Source organism: Periplaneta americana, chromosome 4, assembly GCF_040183065.1.
Source record: "Periplaneta americana isolate PAMFEO1 chromosome 4, P.americana_PAMFEO1_priV1, whole genome shotgun sequence".
Classification (NCBI taxonomy): domain Eukaryota; kingdom Metazoa; phylum Arthropoda; class Insecta; order Blattodea; family Blattidae; genus Periplaneta; species Periplaneta americana.
Genome location: NC_091120.1, coordinates 5,255,777 through 5,278,821, shown reverse-complemented (window position 1 = coordinate 5,278,821; position 23,045 = coordinate 5,255,777). Strand labels below are relative to the sequence as shown.

The 23,045-nt window shown below is 33.7% G+C and overlaps 1 protein-coding gene across 1 annotated transcript; it reads right to left on the bottom strand.

Annotated features, from left to right (window-relative positions):
- Positions 1 to 3,986: 3,986 nt before the first annotated feature.
- LOC138697511 (luciferin sulfotransferase-like) lies at positions 3,987 to 22,830 on the bottom strand. Its single transcript, XM_069822811.1, has 7 exons — positions 22,794 to 22,830; positions 19,985 to 20,218; positions 15,024 to 15,123; positions 12,827 to 12,971; positions 8,062 to 8,185; positions 5,608 to 5,702; positions 3,987 to 4,442 (listed from the first exon to the last, which is right to left on the bottom strand). The coding sequence occupies exons 2-7, from the start codon at positions 20,193 to 20,195 to the stop codon at positions 4,149 to 4,151; spliced, it is 969 nt and encodes a 322-aa protein (XP_069678912.1). The 5' UTR covers positions 20,196 to 20,218; positions 22,794 to 22,830; the 3' UTR covers positions 3,987 to 4,148.
- Between the last annotated feature and the right edge of the window lie 215 nt (positions 22,831 to 23,045).

Sequence of the window (23,045 nt, the reverse complement as noted above, 5' to 3'; positions counted from 1 at the left end):
ATTTAACAATTATCTACTTCTATTTTAATTTTTCTTAATAATATCTTTAATTTGCATTTTAAATTGAATCGTACTTACATTTTCTAAGTCAGGGCATTGTGATATGAGAATATTATATAGCTTTAAGCCGTAGCTGAAGTCATATTTCATACCAGGAGCCGTGAAACTTTTTGACTCTGCGAAATGAAATGTTTCTTCTCGTATTATAATTATTGTATTGTATTATATTTATTTGCAATCTATGGTATTTGTACATCGCTTCACAGCTAGAATATGTAACAAGTGAAAAGAATTTTAATAGAACTATATAAAGTCTTAATTATAGCTATAGCCTAGTTCAAACATATAACAGAAGGGTTTTACAATATAGTCTACTAGTACAACACAAGGGGTTAGTATCGATACTTAACAAAACAGAAATATTCATTATATGTTGTTGAATGTCATGAATTCACCTAAAGAATAGAAGGCGTGAGAAATTAGGTACTTCTTTAATTTGGTCCTAAATAATCTTATGTTTTGAGTTTCATTTTTTATATCGATAGGGAGGCTATTAAACATTTTTACTGCCATATAACGCACTCCTTTTTGATAGCACGATAGACTTTGCCGATGGAGTATGAAAGTCATTTTTTCACGCGTGTTTATGCTACGAACTGTTGAATTAGTTACACAATTTTCACGATTACATACGAGGAAGATTATTAATGAAAAATATACAATATGTGCTGAAACTTTTCTTGTTATTAGTCTTCCGTGTTAAAATCAACATAGTGTATTCACATTGAAGATATTTCGAGGGAGTCTTGAAGCTGCATAGCCTATACAACTGTATACTGCTTCTTTCCATCTCATTCTATAAAATTATATTCATATCAGTTATATGTTTTATTCTTCCAGTCTAATGTATTCTACTTTTTTTATTTCATTGTAGTTTTGTGTCATCATGTTCTGATCTCTTCTAATTATATTCTACTGTTTTATTCTATGTTGTAGTATATTCTTATTCATTTTTACTGCTCTATTATAAAACTATTCTCGTTTGTAGTATAATATATTTTCTTCTGTTATATTTTGTTCTAATATATTTCCGTTTATTCTTCACTGTTCTATTTTGAAACTGTTTTCTTTTTTAGTCTGATATATTTACTTCTGTTATATTTTGTTTAATATATTTCCATTTATTCTTCACTGTTCTATTTTAAAGCTATTCTCTTTTTTAGTCTGATATATTTACTTCTGTTATATTTTGTTTAATATATTTCCATTTATTCTTCACTGTTCTACTTTAAAACTATTCTCTTTTTTTTAGTCTGATATGTTTTCTTCTGTTATATTTTGTTTAATATATTTCCATATATTCTTCACTGTTCTATTTTAAACCTATTCTCTTTTTTAGTCTGATATATTTTCTTCTGTTATATTTTGTTTAATACATTTCCATTTATTCTTCACTGTTCTACTTTAAAACTATTCTCTTTTTTAGTCTGATATATTTGCTTCTGTTATATTTTGTTTAATATATTTCCATTTATTCTTCACTGTTCTACTTTAAAACTATTCTCTTTTTTTAGTCTGATATGTTTTCTTCTGTTATATTTTGTTCTAATATATTTCCATTTATTCTTCACTGTTCTATTTTAAAACTATCCTCTTTTTTAGTCTGATATATTTTCTTCTGTTATATTTTGTTCTAATATATTTCCATTTATTCTTCACTGTTCTACTTTAAAACTCTTCTCTTTTTTAGTCTGATATACTTTCTTTTGTTATATTTTGTTCTAATATATTTCCATTTATTCTTCACTGTTCTACTTTAAAACTATTCTCTTTTTTAGTCTGATATATTTTCTTCTGTTATATTTTGTTCTAATATATTTCCATTTATTCTTCACTGTTCTACTTTAAAACTCTTCTCTTTTTTAGTCTGATATACTTTCTTTTGTTATATTTTGTTCTAATATATTTCCATTTATTCTTCACTGTTCTACTTTAAAACTATTCTCTTTTTTAGTCTGATATATTTTCTTCTGTTATATTTTGTTTAATATATTTCCATTTATTCTTCACTGTTCTACTTTAAAACTATTATCTTTTTTAGTTTGATATATTTTCTTCTGTTATATTTTGTTTAATATATTTCCATTTATTCTTCACTGTTCTATTTTAAAACTATTCTCTTTTTTAGTCTGATATATTTTCTTCTGTTATATTTTGTTTAATATATTTCCATTTATTCTTCACTGTTCTATTTTAAAACTATTCTCTTTTTTAGTCTGATATATTTTTTGTGTTTTATTTTGCTCTAATGTAATCTCATATGTTTCATTTAATCTACTTCAGAATTAATATTTTCTTTTCCAGTTTATTTCAATGTACGTTGTTCTGTTCTATTTTGTTCTAACATGTCCTTTTCAATTATTTTCAAACTATTGTCTCCTGTTTTGTTCTAATATCTACCTTCTATTCTTTTCTTATCTTCATTCAATCTTTGTTGTGATATATTTTCTTCTCTTACTCTCTGTTCCTTTTTGTATTTTTTTTTCTGTTGTGTACTAGTCTAACATATTCTCTTCTTTTGTTTTATATTCTTACTCTATTATCTTGTGTTATATTTCGTTCCAATTGTTCTATTTCAAAACTATAATCTTCTTTACTGTATTGCGCTAATACAGCATTCTGTCTTATTTTCCAGTCTATTTTAAACACTAATTTTTCTCCTCCATCACAATTCTAAGCTTTCTGTGGTCATTTCCCCCTATATTCTTAATTCCAACCTCTTCTGAAACTGGTTTATTGCATTCTAGTGTATTTAATGTTACTTAACACGCGCTCCTTCTCACGTTGCTAAATTTCACAATTCTTTTTCGCGTTATAATATGTTACTTATATCAAATTGCAAGATTTTCTGTTATTTACTGAGTTTTAAGTGAAATCAAATAGGACACGACATCAGTAATTCCCGAGCAATTATCTCTCAAGGTTGTAATTTATAAACAAGATAAAGACGCAACACACCTTGACAGCAGATAAAAATTATGCATTTAATAAATCCTGAGAATTAATAATAACACGAAGATAAACCTGGGATTGTTTCGCTATAAAATGGCTTAATCATGTGATGAGCATGCGCGATTAACGTACGAGAAGGATAACTAGTCATCTGAAATGGATGGGATTTCCGTAATCTTCTGGAGAAACTGCTCACATTAAATGTAACACCAGTGGTAGAGGATTTAAGGAAATACCTGCGATTGCGTGAAATACTATAGAGGATTCCACGTTAAGAAAAAAAGCATATGGGCCTTGGCTAATACACTGTACAAGCTATGTGGTAGGTAGCCGTTTCTATGGCAACTGTCATTTGATGGAATAGCCCAATATGCTCAATGCTTTTTTCTTAACGTGAAGTTCTCTATAAAATATACAATATGTACCTTTTAACAGTGCACTGTGGTGTACTTCATTTGACATTCATATACCGTCGAACTTCGATATCTCGAAACGCTTTCGGCAATTTGGTAATGCTTCGAGGTATCGAAGATTCGATATATAAATAACATGGACATGGATGGGCAACTCGTGCTCACAAAGTGTTAAAAAAAACCTTGAAAGAGAGAAAGGCAGACGGAGCCAGCCGCAGCAGTTACAAGTTGTTTGTAGTTTCGCTGCAAAAGCAGTTCACTGCCACGGTGCTCTCTGGCGGCTCATGCAGGTAGTCGTGATATCTACTCCATGATTTGAATTTCAGAATGACGCATGGTACAATAATTATAGTAATTTTATACAGACTGTACCTAAACACATAACAAAATTATTTTCTAGCTTTGTAAATTAGTTTAGTGCTGGAAACACAAACTGAATACAACCTTATCAAGATACAACAAATATAGCTGCAACATTTATTTATTATTATACTATTTGTTAATATTTCTTATTATATGTCTTATTTGAAACATAGAACGCGAGAATTTACGTATTATCTCGCACAAAATTAATTAGCTTTTATTTCTCTGCGAACATAATTTTTAAATAGTTTCACAGATTTAAAATATTCTCACTTTTGAATATCCTACATTGGCAATTAGCAACAAGATTTGAAACCAACTCCAGTGGTGCTGAAGTAGTGTTAAATAATGTGTCTGGCTTCAGTGCAGCACATAACCTGTGCCCTTTATTTTCTCGTCTGTCCACTTATCAATCTTCTCGGCCTGTTGGGGGGTTAATTCACTTTTCCAGTTGCCGACTTGGCCCTTTCTCATGAAGCGCTCCTCCACGTTTACTGTTGGCCGAGCAATTTTCCCCAATTCATCATCGTGGTTCACCGACGTATTATTCTTCATGGAGTCGAAGCTGAGATGCTCACAGAGTTTTTGCAGCTGTTGACAATTCAGACTCTTGTTCAGGAACTTGGCAGTACGCTGCACCACATTTGGCAGGTCCTGAACAAGTCGTAACATGGACTTAAGAAATGAACAGTTGCAAGTGACGAACAGTGTTCAAACACACTGGTTATTATCTTTTAAAAAATCACAATTACGTACGATGATACAGATTTTGATGTGTCTGATATACAGGGTGAATATGAACTATAGGGCAAACTTCAGAAAGTGTTTTCTTATAGGAAAAGGAACAAAAAAATTCTTAAGAACAAATGTCCGTAAATGTACAGAGAGACGGGAATACAGCATAATTACATTCCCTTTCATTGCAAGATATTACTCACTCACTCGCTCACTCACTCACTTGCTAACTGCTTTTAGAGAACCCGGAGGTTCATTGCCGCCCTCACTTAAGTTCGCTATCGGTCCCTATCCTGAGCAAGATTAATCCAGTCCCTACCATCATATCCCACCTCCCTCAAATCCATTTTAATATCATCCTCCCATTTACGTCTCTGCCTCCCCACAGGTATTTTCCCTCCGGCCTCCCAACTAACACTCTAATCGCCCATACGTGCTACATGCCATTGCAAGATATAAGCCATTTAATTTCTGACAACTTTAATAGTATTTGAAGTGTTTCCCGTGAACCCCAATGCAAGTGCCCACGCATTACATCATGGACTGATGTACCCAGTCGAATGTTCCGGTCTGTATCCGAATAGCGACACGTTGTTGCAGTGTCTGCACATCAAGAATTGGCTCAGTATACACGACACTTTTCAGGTGCCCCCACAGGCAAAACTTACATGAATTGAAGTCCGGTGATAGGGAGGGCCATGCAACATGACCTCGTCCGAACCAACTGACGGGGAAAATGTTTAGATGCTGACGAATGTCAACACAGAAGTGGGCAGGAGCTTTCTTAAATTGATTGAGCATATTAAGAATTAAATCAATGGCTTTTGCAAAACATGCTATTAATGGTTTCAAATAAAAGAATTTTTATCTTGAACAGGAAGAAAAAACGAGCAAAATTGTATTAAACATTTTTTGTTTGAAATATCTCAAAGAATAACCCCCTGAAATTGATTATATTAGCGTGTGGGTGTGTTAGATTCTAAAAGAAAATGAAGCAATTTTCTACTCTGATATTCTCTACCAAATGTGATTGTAATTCACTGTTTTCAGAACATATCCCTCTGAAAAAATAGTTGCTACTTACCTTCTTCATTTCTTCGAAAGTGTTAAAAAGCACGTAAGGTTCGTTACGAATCTTCCAAAACTCCAAAATGTGATCCCATAGTGAACCGTAGCCAGCTTGAAAAGAATGCAATTCAAAATCAATTTTATCGAGATAGCACACACATAATTGAAAATAGTTTACTGATAATGTTTAGGAAGCTGAGAGAAATGATCACACATACAGTTTCAGAGGGCTTTGGGGGTAAACACTGACATGAATGCAAATCCCTCTCACTTAACTAGCTTCTCGTCAAATCCTCTTTAACCTTGTTACGTGTCACATCAGTAGTATCGTCGCTGTTATTCCAACATCTCGTAACCCCAAAAAACAATATTTCTCAGTAAGAACAAAAATATTAATGAAGCGTAAGTGGTCCAGGGGTAAACCGCTCTATTTTAGACATAAGATTTAATGGTTCGAACGTAGTTATGCTCGATTAATTTTTTCAGGACTCAAAAATGGGGCGCGCAATCCTCCAAGGGGGACTTCAAGCCGTATGTCCCGTGTCGGATTCTTTCGGCACGTTAAAGACCTCAAAGCCTAAAATAGAGCCTCTGGACAGAATTTCTCCTCTCTCGCGTCCTTGTGATACCTCAGTTATATACTAGATGGCGTTTGAGGCGATAAGCTTACCACGTGTCCCTCTGCTTCCTGCCGGAAAATAAGTGTAACTAAATTTCTTGTAGGTACTGTAACCTCTGTACCGCGCCGTGGCGTCATAGTCTAAGGCATCCTGCCTGGGACTCGTATTACGGAATGCGCGCTGGTTCGAGTTCTCATGGAGAAGAAATTTTCTCATGAAGTTCCAGCCAGTGTATGGGACCGGTGCCCACTCAGCATCGTGATGCACTCCGATAGGTAGCGAAATCCGGTTACGCAAACCAGCTATAACGGCTGGGGGGCTCATCGTGCTAACCATACGATACCTTATTCTGATTGGATGATCGTTTACCTCTGCTTCGTCATGTGGCCGTGAGACCAGCAGCCGGCTGGTCGGTCTTGGCCCTTCGTGGACTGTAGCCCCACGGATTATTATTATTATTATTATTATTATTATTATTATTATTTATTTTTTTTTTTATTTTTTTTTTATTGAAACCTGCTACGAGATACCTATGTTCCAACTTTGGAGATATGAGTTGAATGAATACATGAACTAATTAACGAATGAATGAACGAACAAATGGAATGTATGGATGGATGGATGGATGGATGGATGGACGGACAAAGGAATGAATGAACGAACAAATGGAATGGATGGATGGATGGATGGATGGATGGATGGATGGATGGATGGATGGATGGATGGACGGACAAAGGAATGAATGAACGAACAAATGGAATGGATGGATGGATGGATGGATGGATGGATGGACGGACGGACGGACGAACAAAGGAATGAATGAACGAATGAAGTAGGTGCTTTTACAGCTACCAAAATCTCGCATTGATCAATTACCAGATTTTGCTAGCATACCTGCTAATACATAATCTCTTACAGTTAATGTGTGAATATACAGACTTTTGCTGCTTTATTCTGTTGTCATTCCGATGTACCGTATGTAGGTTTGTATTTCGTCATCTGCGGAAAATGTATTGTTCATTCTTCTATAAGCGTTCATAAACCATTCAGGATTGATATTTTGCAGCCGTTAAGCTAGAAACCTTGATTTCAGCGGTAATTGGATTTACGAGGTTTTGGAATAACAGCGAAGATATCTCGTCCTACCTGTTGCATGCAGACTTTGAGGCTACCTGGCACATGTATTATCATAATTATATATTTGTTAACTTATTTTGTTGCATTAAAACAGCTATATTCATTTTTCACAAAATACACTATCACCTTATGATGAAGTAGATATTGCTGAAAAAAATATGTAAATATAATAAAACAATGGGGATCATTAATAAAATCATGAAACCTTCACTAGTACAAAGACACACAAGAATAGGCTTGTATAAAACCTTAGCACAGCCAGTATTAAGCTATGGTAGCAAAGCGTGGACTGTGAAGAATAAAGATGTCAGTAGAATAACAGCAAGTGAGATGAGAGCAACAGGTGGATATACTCGCTGGGATCATAAAAAAATGAGGACATAATGCAAGAACTTCAAATAGAACCCATTATGCAGTTCATCAGCAAATATCAACTTCAGTGGAAGGGTCATCTCGAACGAATGAATCGATGCAGAATTCCAAAAGCACTGTTTCATTACCATCCGCATGGCAAAAGATCTCTAGGTCGTCCGAAGAAGAGATGGACTGAAAATTCTAGTTTGAGATCGTAACAGGTCACTCGGCCTAATACTTGTTAGGAAGACGACGACAAAGTAAATTTGAAGCGATATTTGTTAACTTATTTCGTTGGACTAAAACAGTTACATTCATTTTTTCAGAAAATAAATTTGGGGGAATAGATCTTTACTCACGATATCCTTCTATGAAAGCGTCGACGAAGTCTTCGCTGGTTCCCACGTAGCAGTTCCACAAGCGATGGTGGTGGAAGTAGGACACCGCCACGTCCTTCGCTCCGCGGGCCACGTATATTATCTGCTGGGCAACAAGACACAGAAAACTGAATAACAGTCTAAATAAACAGAATAAGAAATGAAGCTGCTTTGGAAAGAGTGGAAGAATGATGCTGAAACTGATCAGGAAGAGGAAAAGGAATTGGTTGGGTCACTGGCTGAGAAGAAACTACCTACTGAAAGATGCACTGGGAGGAATGGTGAACGGGAAAAGAGTTCGGGGTAGAAGAAAATTTCACATCATAGACGATATTAAAATATATGAATCATATTATGAGGAAACGAAGAGGAAGGCAGAAAATAGGAAAGATTGGAGAAAGCTGGGTTTGTAGTGAATGACCTGCCATTGGGCAGAAGACTAAATGAAACTAAATGAAATGAATTTGAATATGTATGTGTATGTGTATGTATGTATTTATTCACACTGCAAATGGGTATATACCCGGTGGCAGTGGTAACTAATTACACTCAATAATGACAATTAATAATAAACACAAATAATAAAAAACAATAATTAATAATAATAATAATAATAATAATAATAATAATAATAATAATAAGCATCCAAAATTAAATGAAACATGGTCACTTAAAATAACATTTAAAGTAAATCTAATTTGTATCTTAACCCTAAGTTCGAACTAAGACCCACGAGTGCGACAGGTTCATACCTGCACAAGTACCTTTCGGCACTACACTTATTTCGCTGTCAACTCACTCACTGCACTGATTCTACCTGATTTCACTAACACTTCTAACCATTTCACTGTTCACATACTTTGCACAGCCACTTCACTGACACCAACACACTTCACTTACACAATAGACTTCACTGACATTACACACTTCACTGACACAACACACTTCTTCACTGATAGAACACTTAAAATAACAAGATATCAATTACACCCTTTAAGTAGTGTGTATAATATACTACTGTCTATTAGTAAAGTCCTTAAGCCTATTTTTAAATACATTTTTGGTTATTGGTAAAGCCTTTAGTAAGTCTGCAGTCCCTGATAGTATGATTGAGAAAAGAAAACTTTCCAGTGTCCGTCCTCTGCCTTCTTTCCCTCAATTTATATGAGTGGTCGTTCCTTGAAAAGTAATTTGGCGGCTGCAACCTATTTTTTATTTCTCTCCAGGCAGGCTCACCTCTGTATGTTTTGAACATTTCGCATAATCGAATTCGCGTTCTCCGGTCCGTGTGTCCCATTTTAATGGTGAATTATTACGACAACACTTGAGAGCCCGTTTTTTGAATCTTTTGAGTGTCTTAATATATTCTAATCTGTAAGGATCCCAACATGCAGCACCATATTCCATTACTGGACGTACTAGTGATTTATATGCAATCTCTTTGGATTTATCAGAGCCTTTCCTTAGTACCCTCATCACAAAGTGTAACGCCCTCCATGCCTTTCCCGCTGTGTCAGTATGATCCTCATGAAATATAAACAGTTTTAAAATAATTTATTTTGAGTACATGAACTTTTAAGAAAGATTAAAAATGGTATGAAGTAGGGAGACGTCAGTTTGGGAAAATTCTGTGGAATAGTGCCGGCGCAAAATCAACCCTCGACCATTTCACTTCTCGAAATATTGAAAATCCAACTAAAATTTATTCAATAACATTTCTTACTCACTGTCCACTTTATAATTATGTAGGGGAAAACTCTCCCTACAAACTATTCACACTAAATTCGCTGTGGTCCCCTACTAGTCCTCCCCAGCATCTTTGCAACATAGGCTACAGTGCATAACCTACTGCAGCAAAGACTGAAGGAGGTTGCATGTTACTATAAGAAATCTATCTCTTTCCGATAGTGACAGACAGTAAAAGTGAGTGAACAAAATATCCATAGAGAAATATTGGCGTTACCAAGTGATTGACAAATTTACTGAAACTAAAGTCACAAACTTGTTTCTTTAACAATATTGAATATAATTTTGGTTCAAATTTCGTAGTTTTTGCAATGGATGTGGTATATTTGGTGGCTGTTAACATATTATGCACATCGATCAAAATTTGTTTGTTGTACTTAAATTATGGTATTTTATGCATTCTAGAAGGGTGTATGTAACAATGAACGTAATTTGGAAAATTTCGTTCGTATCATTATATTACCGAAAGATACGGCCCCCACTTAGGTCTATTACTTTCTAGTGGACAAAATTCATACCACTATTTAGTTCTGTTAAAATCGTAATTTATTTCATCTTGCTAATTTCTATGGAAATATTCTTCTGAAGTAAGAGGCTCTAGAAAAATCAGATCCATTAAAAGCTCAAATCTTCAGAAGAAAAGTGGCCTTACATGTTATTATGATTGGAGTTATGAAATTATGTAGGTGGTATGTAAATAAAAATTAATTCTATGCTAGTAAATATACTACTAGAAGCATTTGTATGCCGTAGTCATAATTTACTCCTACAAAATGTCAAGATGTTAATGACAAACGTTTCTCTAACTTGAGTGTTATCTCTCCTTTAAATAGAATTTGAAGTGCAAGAATATATGCCTACAGTGTATGAACTTATCACGAAGATTATTTATTTATTTATTTATTTATTATTTATTTATTTGTCTATTTATTTATTTATTTATCTACCTATTTATTTATTTATTTATTTATCTATCTATTTATTTATGTATTTATGTATTTATCTATCTATTTATTTATGTATTTATTTATTTGTTTGTGTGTTTCTTTGTTTGTTTATTTATTTATTTATTTATTCATTTATTCATTTCTTTATTTATTTATTTATTCATTTATTTATTTATTTATTTATTCATTCATTTATTTATTTATTTATTTATTTATTTATTCACTTATTTATTTATTATTTATTTATTTACTTATTTATTTATTTATTTATTTATGTATTTACTTACTTTATTTATTTATTTACTTACTTACTTATTTATTTATTTATTTATTTATTTATTTATTTATTTACTTACTTACTTATTTACTTATTTATTTATTTATTTATTTATTTATTTATTTATTTACTTACTTAATTACTTACTTACTTATTTACTTATTTACTTATTTATTTATTTACTTACTTACTTACTTATTTACTTATTTACTTATTTATTTATTTATTTACTTACTTACTTACTTATTTACTTATTTACTTATTTATTTATTTATTTATTTATTTATTTATTTATTTATTTATTTATTTATTTACTTACTTACTTATTTACTTATTATTTATTTATTTATTTATTTATTTACTTACTTACTTACTTATTTACTTATTTATTTATTTATTTATTTATTTATTTATTTATTTATTTATTTATTTATTTATTTATTTATTTATTTATTTATTTATTTATTTATTTATTTATTTATTTATTTATTTATTTATTTATTTATTTATTTATTTATTTATTTATTTATTTGTTTGTTTGTTTGTTTGTTTATTTATTACGCATTGTATTCTTCACCTGACATAATTAGGAACATTAAATCCAGACGTTTGAGATTGGCAGGGCATGTAGTACGTATAGGCGAATCCAGAAATGGATATAGAGTGTTAGTTGGGAGGCCGGAGGGAAAAAGACCTTTGGTGATGCCGAGACGTAGATGGGAAGATAATATTAAAATGGATTTGAGGGAGGTGGGTTATGATGATAGAGACTGGATTAATCTTGCTCAGGATAGGCACCAATGGCTGGCTTCTGTGAGGGCGGCAATGAACCTCCGGGTTCCTTAAAAGCCAGTAAGTAAGTAAGTTTATTTATTTATTTATTTATTTATTTATTTATTTATTTATTTATTTATTTATTTATTTATTTATTTATTTATTTATTCATTCATTCATTCATTCATTTTGTCATTCATTCATTTATTTAGAGTGGGTAATTGATTTTAAAGAATATGTTTTGCACTAATTGGAAGATTTAACGCCGTAAGTTTCGTCAGATTTTGGGGTCTCATGGGGATGAAATAAGTCCTCTAGGGCCGTAACTTATTCATAGACATTCTTAGTGCGCTTCCGGTCGATAATCAGCGAACTAACGTTTTTCCTATTCATATACTAGTGTCAGCGATATGATATGATATTAATCCTGTACAAGTAACCAGTGGATAGCCGGGGCTAGTTTAGCTTGCTCATAGCGCGGGCTAGCGAAACGTCTATGAATAGCACCTCTAAGATTTGTACACAAGTAGAATTAGCACTGAGAACGTGTCTGCAGCGTATTAGCTAATTACGTTACCTTTATATCATAGGGCAGAAATTGAATTGGCTCAAAGTTTTTTTTTTTCTGAAGATGGTATTGTTAATATAAATGAATACCTCAATTCAGAAAATTTTTAACCGAAACGGTGATAGCTCAGAAGAATAAAATTCTAAATAATTTATTTACTAATAATACAAATCTAATAGAAACTGGCTGTGAAGATGGCTTAGAAACGGTGGAATAGTACAGAAACGAACCAGCAGAAGAGAATAGAAGAGAGGAATGGCTGTAGGAAAAGTTACTTCATAAACTGTTGAAGTATTTATCGTGGCTCAAACTTCGGGTCATGGGAGATCCGTAAGGACCAGTGCATTGACTTTTCTTCCTCAAAGCTGGTAACAACAATTGGATATGATTAAATTGTGAGACTAAGAGGGACTTAGAATATGAAGTAGTACGTACTTTGGGTTTGACGGTCCACAGCTGTTTTGGTAGCAACTCAAGGGGTAAGTGAGTCTTGACAACACGCGGAGACTCCAGCTCCTCCACTTGAGCCACTGTGTCTCCTACTTGAAACAAGTCATCACTTCCGGACATGCAGCCGTACCTATTGGGAACGAAATTATGCATGCACATTTCTATGATGATGTTACTAATGTGAGAGTGGATAGATAAGTGACTATTGGAGGAGTACGAAGTGAATGATTGGATGAATAGGGGGGATGAATAAGCGAGTGAGTGGTTAGGGACGCATGGTTGAGTAGACTGGAATATTGTTGAGTGTTAGGAAATATGTGGTACTATGAGTGAATACAGTAAGCGTTGGGGGACACTATTCCAAACGTCTAGACCAATCCACATTAGTCCCACTGCATCTCTAGTTCCAAATCTTTCTTTCTCACACATATAGTTCCAATCAACAACACTTCAACATCTCTACTTCCAAATCATACTTTCTTCCAACCTTTTATCTCAAACCTACATTTCTTGCATTTTAATTACTATTGTTCCCAGTATGTGTGACTATACAGGTTATTTGAAAGTCCCGCACCACCTAAATAACTTTTGAAGCATACGGTTCAGTGACATGAAACTTGGTATGTGACGATAACCATATACTAAGAACTCAATAATGGTGTTACCGAGTTTTTTCTGCTTCCAGTTTAAACGGAAGTAACTCCAACTCTCTTATTTTAAATGGAACACCAAATATATATATATATATATATATATATATATATTTTATTTTTGAATAAAGCTCATTAAGAGCTTTTCAAAAAGTACCCACACTTGATACTTCTGTACAAATTCAGTGTTGCTAAGTCAAGAAAACAGAAAAGTGTATCGAATATTAAAATAATAAAATACTCCTTCCTTAACAAAAACAAAACAAAGCTAGCTCACCTTCTAAATTATGTGTTCAAATTGGTAGCCCTCAGCTGCTTTACAATGTGTCACTCGATCATAGAAACTATTTAAGGAATGATTTAACCAGGCGTTAGGAATATCTTGCACCACTTCCATTTTTATTTAGCAACACTGAATTTGTACAGAAGTATCAAGTGTGGGTACTTTTTGAAAAGCTCTTAATGAGCTTTATTCAAAAATAAAAAAATATATTGGATGTTCCATTTAAAATAAGAGAGTTGCAGTTACTTCCGGTTAAACCGGAAGTAGAAAAAACTCAGTAATACCATTATTAAGTTCTTAGCATATGGTTATCCTCACATACCAAGTTTCATATCACTGAACCGTATGCTTCAAAAGTTATTTAGGTGGTGCGTTTATTAGTTTAATATTCGATACTCTTTTCTGTTTTCTTGACTTAGCAACACTGAATTTGTACAGAAGTATCATGTGTGGGTAAGTTTTGAAAAGCTCTTAATGAGCTTTATTCAAAAATAAAAATATATATTGGGTGTTCCATTTAAAATAAGAGAGTTGGAGTTACTTCCGGTTAAACCGGAAGCAGAAAAAACTCGGTAATACCATTATTGAGTTCTTAGCATAGGGTAAACTAGGGTCTGTTGGACATTCGGGCATGTTGGACACTCTGTACTTTAACGTGTTACCTCGCCACTTGTGGGCACCACATTCTGCTAGAAGTCAATGACGAAAGTAGCCCCACTCGTGGCTACTACCTTCATTGACTTCTAGCAGAATGTGGTGCCCACAAGTGGCGAGGTAACACGTTAAAGTACATAGTGTCCAACATGCCCGACTGTCCAACAGATCCTAGTTTACCCTATGGTTATCCCTACATACCAAGTTTCATGTCACTGAACCGTATGCTTCAAAAGTTATTTAGGTGGTGTGGGACTTTTAACTAACCCTGTACAACATTCATACGTGGCTGAAATGATGAACTCTCGTGTCAGAGGAAGCTTTCTGCACTTAGACTGTTTCCTGTATTATAGGCACTTGCAGAGGAAAGAAAAAAACATATTCGAAGTGTAAAAGGAAAGATGATTATTCATCTTGAGCTATAACTATACTAGTTTGTCGCTGATATGTTTTCGTAATAAATTTAAATGAAAATATCACGAAATTAGCCGAGTTTGCCATATACTGTAATATACTGTAGTTTCATGAAATTCTAGTGAAATTTTATTTTAAAAAATTATAGGAATTCTCTTAGACAAAATGGATGATTACACACTCTATAAACGGCGATCTCTCTGTCAGCAAAATTTTCCCAGCCTTCTCATAATCCAAATTGTTCATTAATAGCCACACCATCTCTTGCGTCCAAGTAGTTCCTGCAAAAAAAAAGTTAGATTTTTAGTAATAACGTTTTCAGAAAGTCATTTCTAAAAGCAAGACTTTTAATAGTATATGATTGTGTTAAAATGGATTATTATGGGGAAGCCTGTTAAAAATAGCTGCTATTAATGTTAGGAGTAAACAATTTTCATCTTTCTAAAGAGTTAACAACGATGCAAGATCAATGACTGTATTAAATAATAATTAATCGTACGTTTTTAAGACAGTCATTGTTAGAGTAGGCCATGCATCGTTTATCAACTTTGAATATCTGAAAGTTGTTTGTTAGTGCCACAAAACTGGAAAGCGTTTTGTGTAATTTAAAAGAATGGATAACAATTAAGATAACAAATAATGTAATTTCTGTATAAAATATAGTGTATGAATTACGTATATCAAACTGAATTTTTCTTATTCTTAGATTTTCTACACTTTATTTATTGGTATGGTTTCGCAAATACATTAAGATCTGTTCCTACTCGAAAAACACAATTACACGTTTAACATTTGCATCATAATCAACCATTTTCTGACTACATTAGTTTACTTCTAATTAATTTTAGCTAGCATAAGTGATAGAAATAATTGTTAAATATCATACATTTAATTTTAATATTAAGAATCATGACTTCCTTCATACGTATGATAGTAGAGCATTAAATTTATTAAAGCCTACCACACTTGTAAAAAAACCTACATCAAGGATTTCGTAAAAAAATTATCAACAGTGATATACCATGGATAAATATATAATAGGATGCGAAACTGCTGTCAGCACCATCTGGATTTGGTGCTCTGAAATAAGGTGATCAGCGCCCGGCGTCGTAGGTGGTGAACATTAGAACTACGTGTTGGGTACATTACTGAGAGTTCTCTATTTATCCGTTAGAGATATTGTATGGGAGAGTCGAGGAGAGAAGATGGCGGACTGAAACTTACTAATAAGTGAACATAAAGTGATACGTGTGTGTATAAGCAGTGCATGTTAAACAGTGAAGTTTATGGACGTTGTAAAAATAGTGTTGAATGTATTGTAAAGTAATAGTAATATAATGAATTGAACTATCTACGTAGTTCTTGCAGACTTTCCATTGTGCTGTACAATAAATACCCAAAGAATACAATCCCAATTATCTACCTTTTGCTTTATTTTTTGTTTCTGTCTGGTTATATTTTAATCGGGTAATGTAAAACACATCGTCTCTTTTATCTTCCTGTTGGCTCCGGTAAGAATTTTCAGTAGAATATGCTGTGAGGAGTAAAACTGTAAATGTTTTATTTTAAATTAGGTTAGTTTTGAATATCTATGAGGGTGGGAGGGAATACTTTCTAGACAGTTTAACATTTTCGTCACCAGGTGCGCTGCTAAATGCATGGAGTAATTACTCTTTTCGCTACTTGGTGCGCTGCTATTTGTAATAACGCATCTCCCAAAAATAGATGGCAGCAAGATCAATTTCTATAACAGCGCCTCTAGTATGTGTTACGGGAAACTCTTTAAGTTTCGCATCGTATTATATATTTATCCATGGATATACATTTAAAAGGAATATACTCTGTAATGGTGCTTCGAAAGGCTTGGGCTAGAATACCGAGAAAGAGGAAAAACATATTTTTTCTGGCGTAAATTTGTTAGAGCATTTGTTTTAAGTTGCTTCTAAAACCGTACTTTTCTGTGGTGTTTTTACGACACATTCTTAAGAAAATTTCCCGAGAAAAGTATACTCGGGACGCCAAATGTCCCGCTTCTTAAATTTCGTCCCTTTTCCCTAAATTATTGTTAAAATATTTCTTTTTCTTTTATTTTATTTAATAATCACGTAAAACATTGATTAAATGTGTACTGTTTTCATCAGATGTCACAGTAATGAATTAATTAAAGGCCATGTTAATCACAAAATGTAACTTCAATAATGTGTCTTGCATGGATTTTTATAGTTTCCTGAAAGAATGGCCTACACTTCTAGAACAAAGGTACTCATCAAAGAAATATGATGCTGATTGTACAGTTGATCTTCATGGAGAATGTTAAAATAGTTGGAAGTTAATATGACGCAAACAATTTTGTTATGAAACAAGATAAGAATACAGTGGCATGAATATAACGTAAGGTCCAAATTAACCTGAAGTATTTTTAAGCAGATAAGTTAACCTAATTAATCTGGACTAGTTACAATATAAACAACTGTTAACAATGACCTTATCCATGCTACCCTATTATGTATTTGCATAATTTTATTATTATAACCTAGTTATTGTAAACAGTGTAGTATTCACTAAACATTTACTTGTTACGTTAAGTTTAGAATTTATTATCTTAATTTTGTTTTTAATATTATATATTTATTTGAACGGTTTTAATTATGAATTATTTTTTAGAATAGTTTTTTTATGGTATCAGAATTGGGGGAGTGCCTTGTGGTACAAGGTGTGCAAATATGTGTTGAGTATTATTAATTCAACCAAATAATATAAAACTAACTCAAAGTGGTAATGCTAAAGATAATGTTAGCACTATAATTTTATATTTAAAATAAATAAAACTGAACCTTATTGCTCACTGACATTATACACTATAAACACAAATAATAATGAATGTTTAGATAAAATATTGATTCATGTCAACTATAAGAAGTGTCCCGTTTTTTTTTTATTTTCTATCGTAATCATTCCTGAACAAAAAAATTGAGATTGATTACCAGAATGTCTTCCAAAACTCCGTTGAACAAAGACATCATGGTGTCCTTTTTTTTAAAGAATAATTCCATTTCTTCTGCCGTTGTTGTACCTACCACAATGATTTTATCATCGTGTCATATTTTCAATAGATCTTAACAATCTCTGTTTAAGTTTGATAGAGCATGACATGAATGTAGGCTATTTTACATCGAATGGTTCAGAATTTAACCGAAGAAATTTTAAGAGGGTTGTGGAGGAGCGCTAGGTAACTATTTCGGGATAGGAAACTAGGAGTCTGCTGGTTCAAACTTGAACGTAATGGCGTCAAATATTTTTTTTGGACCAGTATGCCACTGATTGTAGCTGCACGTGGTGTAGCAGTACATTGGAAACGCATCGGATGCAATATTGCAATGTATCTCTGGCACAATCAGTAAACATAAATTCCTTACAGACAATGAGGTCGAACGTTAATTTTAGCAGGTATTTTTTAACTTATGTAACTTTAAACGTATGTTGTAACATTAAAAATTCAGCTCTAGTTATTCTGTAATGTAGGTAACAATGACAATAATTGTTTAAAAGGGTGAAGAAAGAATGTAGTTTGGAAAATGCATATCCATTACTCTGGACAACTTACGAATGTCATACAGAAAATAACACAGAACACAAAAAAGTCATGAACTAGTGACTTTTGCAACCAAAGGTCAGCGCATGTCTAGCAAATACCCTAGCTCTATAGGTGTCCAATACAACTGATAATCTCAAGTGAACAGTATTGAACAAAAGGCTAGTCTGTACAGTATACTCTTGCCAAAAGCATAGTACTACAATACGTATTTCGGTAGTTTAGAAAAGAAAGAATTCAGAGATCTCACCAATAAAATACAAGGTATTGAGCGTGGCGTGATGTCTAATTATTTGACGCCAATTTTACAGATTCTGTAAAAGCTAAATTTTAAAAACTAGATTGAATAGTTCTTAACAACTGGGCTTCATTCAATCTCAAATAAGGTTCGAAATCAATCCATATAATTCCATCTCTGTATTTTATTTTAGTATTGGATTATGAGTGCCAAATGTAAATACTTGGGTTGGATAAAGAGTAATGGCAACAGTTCGATATTTCTGACATGGCTTTATTCACATTTACGTACCTTCTATATAGTCGCCTCCCTTATTTATTACATTTTACCAAATGTTTGGAAGGCGTCGTACACCGTCAGCGCGTCCATCTTTGTTGATGTTCCGTATTGACCGCCCTAAAGCACGGATAAGTTCATCTCTGGTATTGTACCGGGTCCCTCGCAGTGGTTCTTTCACTTTGGTGAAAAGATCGTAATCGCATGGATCATATCGGGTGAGTACGGTGGATGTTCCAGTAGTCCGCGTTTTCCGTCTGCCTTGGAAGTACAGCGTGGTGCAGTATTACCCCATCAATGTCATACGCCACAATGAACATCTCTTTCACAGCACTTTGTGTAGGGCGCACTTTCTTTGGACGAGGAGAACCGGGATGCTTCCATTCATTTGATTGGCGTCTCAAGTTTGGTTCATACGAGCGAGTCCAGGTTCCGTCCATAGCGACGATTCGTCCAAGAAAGTCGTAACCTTCCCTTTGGTACCGGTGCAACAAGGCCTTCCCGGAACGCTTTAACCCATCGTGCAACTGTGCGATATGGCAACGCTGCATCGCCACATGCTTCACGCAGTCCCTGAAAACATTCTTGTGCACTACGACCTCGTGCCATTTCAATTTTGATCCAGGAACGTTGCTCTAGTTTTGTAAGGATGGTCTTAGGGCGCTTGCACTATCCCTATGAAAGTGAACGTTCTACACACTGCAGTAGATTGATGGAGTACTGTCACCGCTGGCTGCACTAACTCATCTAACAGTCCTTGTTCATGTCCACACAGCTGGCAGCTCTCGAATGCACCATCGTCACGTGACAGCAGTGTTGCCATTACTTTTTATCCAACCTATGTAAATTTAGCAACTGATAACTCAGATATTTTTTGTCAGAGACCCTGGGTTCCCTATATCAAATTGCTTGTCTACAACCCCTCTATAACCTGATAAATTTCTTCGGTTTAATTCTGAAACACACTGTACATTACGTTATATACATTGTTACTCTACTCTAATCATGAGATATGAACGCAAAGGTCAATACTTACCACATTTAGGGTATGTAACAATCCAAACATCGTCAGCACGAACTTCCAGGTCTCGGATCCTTTGAGCGTGGTTGCGATACTCGGGGTAGAACGTGCAGCCAGATGGCCAGACCTTAATAAGGCCGTACTTGTAGATGTTGTCATTACTCTTCACAAACTTGTCTACGAGTGGGCCTCGAAGCTCCTCAAATCGAAATTCTTGAGTCGCCATTTTGTAATTAATCTGTAGAACGACTTAAATTCAAACAAGTTTAAAAATGTAAGAAATTCTTTATAAACATAGGCTATTATAGGCCTACATCAATAGAGACTAGCTTAACACAAGAGAACATACTAAGCAATAAAACAATATCGCACTACTTATTATATTGTCTTCCAGTGGACAAAATTGAGTCTGATATGTTAACGTGTACTTTTTCATACGCTCTAAAAGTTCCCATATTCAGATTACATCAAATCGTATAATTTTACAGTGAAAAAGTGCTTTGAAAACCAGTGGTTGAAACAAATTGTATATTGTCCATGAAGGTGATTGGATCGAAACGTATATAGTTCACTAACATATATATGTTTTGATTAGTTGCTCCTCATTTTATCTAATTAAAATATTTTCACAGAAATCTTAATAACTTTCACAGGTATATACATATACCCGAACCCACGCTTTCAGAAGTCGAAATTGCGATAGAAAATCTGAAAAAGTACAAGTCTCCAGGTATCGATCAAATTCCAGCAGAATTAATACAAGAGGGTGGGAGTGCATTATATAGCGAAATTTATAAACTTGTACTTGCTATTTGGGAAAAGGAAATTGTACCAGAACAATGGAAGGAGTCCATAATTGTACCTATTTTTAAAAAGGGGGACAAAACCAACTGTGGTAACTTTCGAGGAATATCACTTTTGTTGACGTCGTACAAAATTTTGTCCAATATTCTTTTGAGAAGATTAACTCCGTACGTAGATGAAATTATTGGGGAACATCAGTGCTGTTTTCGGCGTAATAGATCGACTATTGATCAGATTTTTTGTATTCGACAGATAATGGAGAAAAAATGGGAGTATAAGGGTACAGTACATCAGTTATTCATAGATTTCAAAAAGGCTTATGACTTGGTTAAGAGGGAAGTATTATATGATATTCTTATTGAATTTGGTATTCCCAAGAAACTAGTTCGATTAATTAAAATGTGTCTCAGTGAAACATGCAGCAGAGTCCGTATAGGTCAGTTTCTATCTGATGCTTTTCCAATTCACTGCGGGCTAAAGCAGGGAGATGCAGTATCACCTTTACTTTTTAACTTCGCTCTAGAATATGCCATTAGGAAAGTTCAGGATAACAGGCAGGGTTTGGAATTGAACGGGTTACATCAGCTTCTTGTCTATGCGGATGACGTGAATATGTTAGGAGAAAATACACAAACGATTAGGGAAAACACGGAAATTTTACTTGAAGCAAGTAGAGCGATCGGTTTGGAAGTAAATCCCGAAAAGACAAAGTATATGATTATGTCTCGTGACCAGAATATTGCACGAAATGGAAATATAAAAATTGGAGATTTATCTTTCGAAGAGGTGGAAAAATTCAAATATCTTGGAGCAACAGTAACAAATATAAATGACACTCGGGAGGAAATTAAACGCAGAATAAATATGGGAAATGCGTGTTATTATTCGGTTGAGAAGCTCTTATCATCCAGTCTGCTGTCCAAAAATCTGAAAGTTAGAATTTATAAAACAGTTATATTACCGGTTCTTCTGTATGGTTGTGAAACTTGGACTCTCACTCTGAGAGAGGAACATATGTTCAGGGTGTTTGAGAATAAGGTGCTAAGGAAAATATTTGGGGCTAAGCGGGATGAAGTTACAGGAGAATGGAGAAAGTTACACAACACAGAACTGCACGCATTGTATTCTTCACCTGACATAATTAGGAACATAAAATCGAGACGTTTGAGATGGGCAGGGCATGTAGCACGTATGGGCGAATCCAGAAATGCATATAGAGTGTTAGTTGGGAGACCGGAGGAAAAAAGACCTTTAGGGAGGCCGAGACGTAGATGGGAGGATAATATTAAAATGGATTTGAGGGAGGTGGGGTATGATGATAGAGACTGGATTAATCTTGCACAGGATAGGGACCGCTGGCGGGCTTATGTGAGGGCGGCAATGAACCTTCGGGTTGCTTAAAAGCCATTTGTAAGTAAGTAAGTAAGGTATATACATAAATATAGAACTAAAAATATGAATTCTCTGCGTTTATCTGAATCTAAATGTAAAACCAATGCAGCTTTTTATCATAGCATGAGTCATGTTCTTAGATTATTAAACAAATTTTATTGTAATATTATTTTAACCATTAATTATTTCCAGATTAATAAAAAAATTTAAAAAATGTATTGTATTTATAGTTTTGGTTTAACGATATTAAACACTTTTTAATCTGTTATTTATTCACTCTCAATTTTATTTCTATCTGTATGGGAATCTCATCTGAGCACGAGTCTTACTCATTTAGGAGTGGGCTAGTTTATATTTTATTATATTAACTTGTATTCATTTGAAATTTACTAGCAATAAAATAAATAAATAAATGTATTTAGTAGTTTTTGTATACTGTTCTTTTTGTTTCCATTATAATTTCAATATCGCTTATCAAGTATTGTGTAAGTTAAATTAACTAAATTACAATTGACAGAAATAATTATCCATCTTAGGAAATACATGTGTCCCATTTGAATGGCTCCTTTCATATCTACTACAAATAACTTCATGTAATACAACGAGTAGTGCTGAGGAAGTCACTTACCAGTTTTCAGACCCAAAAGAAATGGTAGTATATTATGTAATTGCTCAAAGACAGTCAGTTTTTATATGAATGTCGAATGATAGTGTGAAGTACTCACGTGACTAAAATTGAGTAAGAACTGTTAACTACATCATTTACAAAGATGACTTCGCTACTTTTTTATATACATTGTTTTGCTCTTTCTATTGCTTGTATTACATTGCTCAAAGTAAATTTTATATGATAAATGTATGTGCCAAATGTAACCTTGGA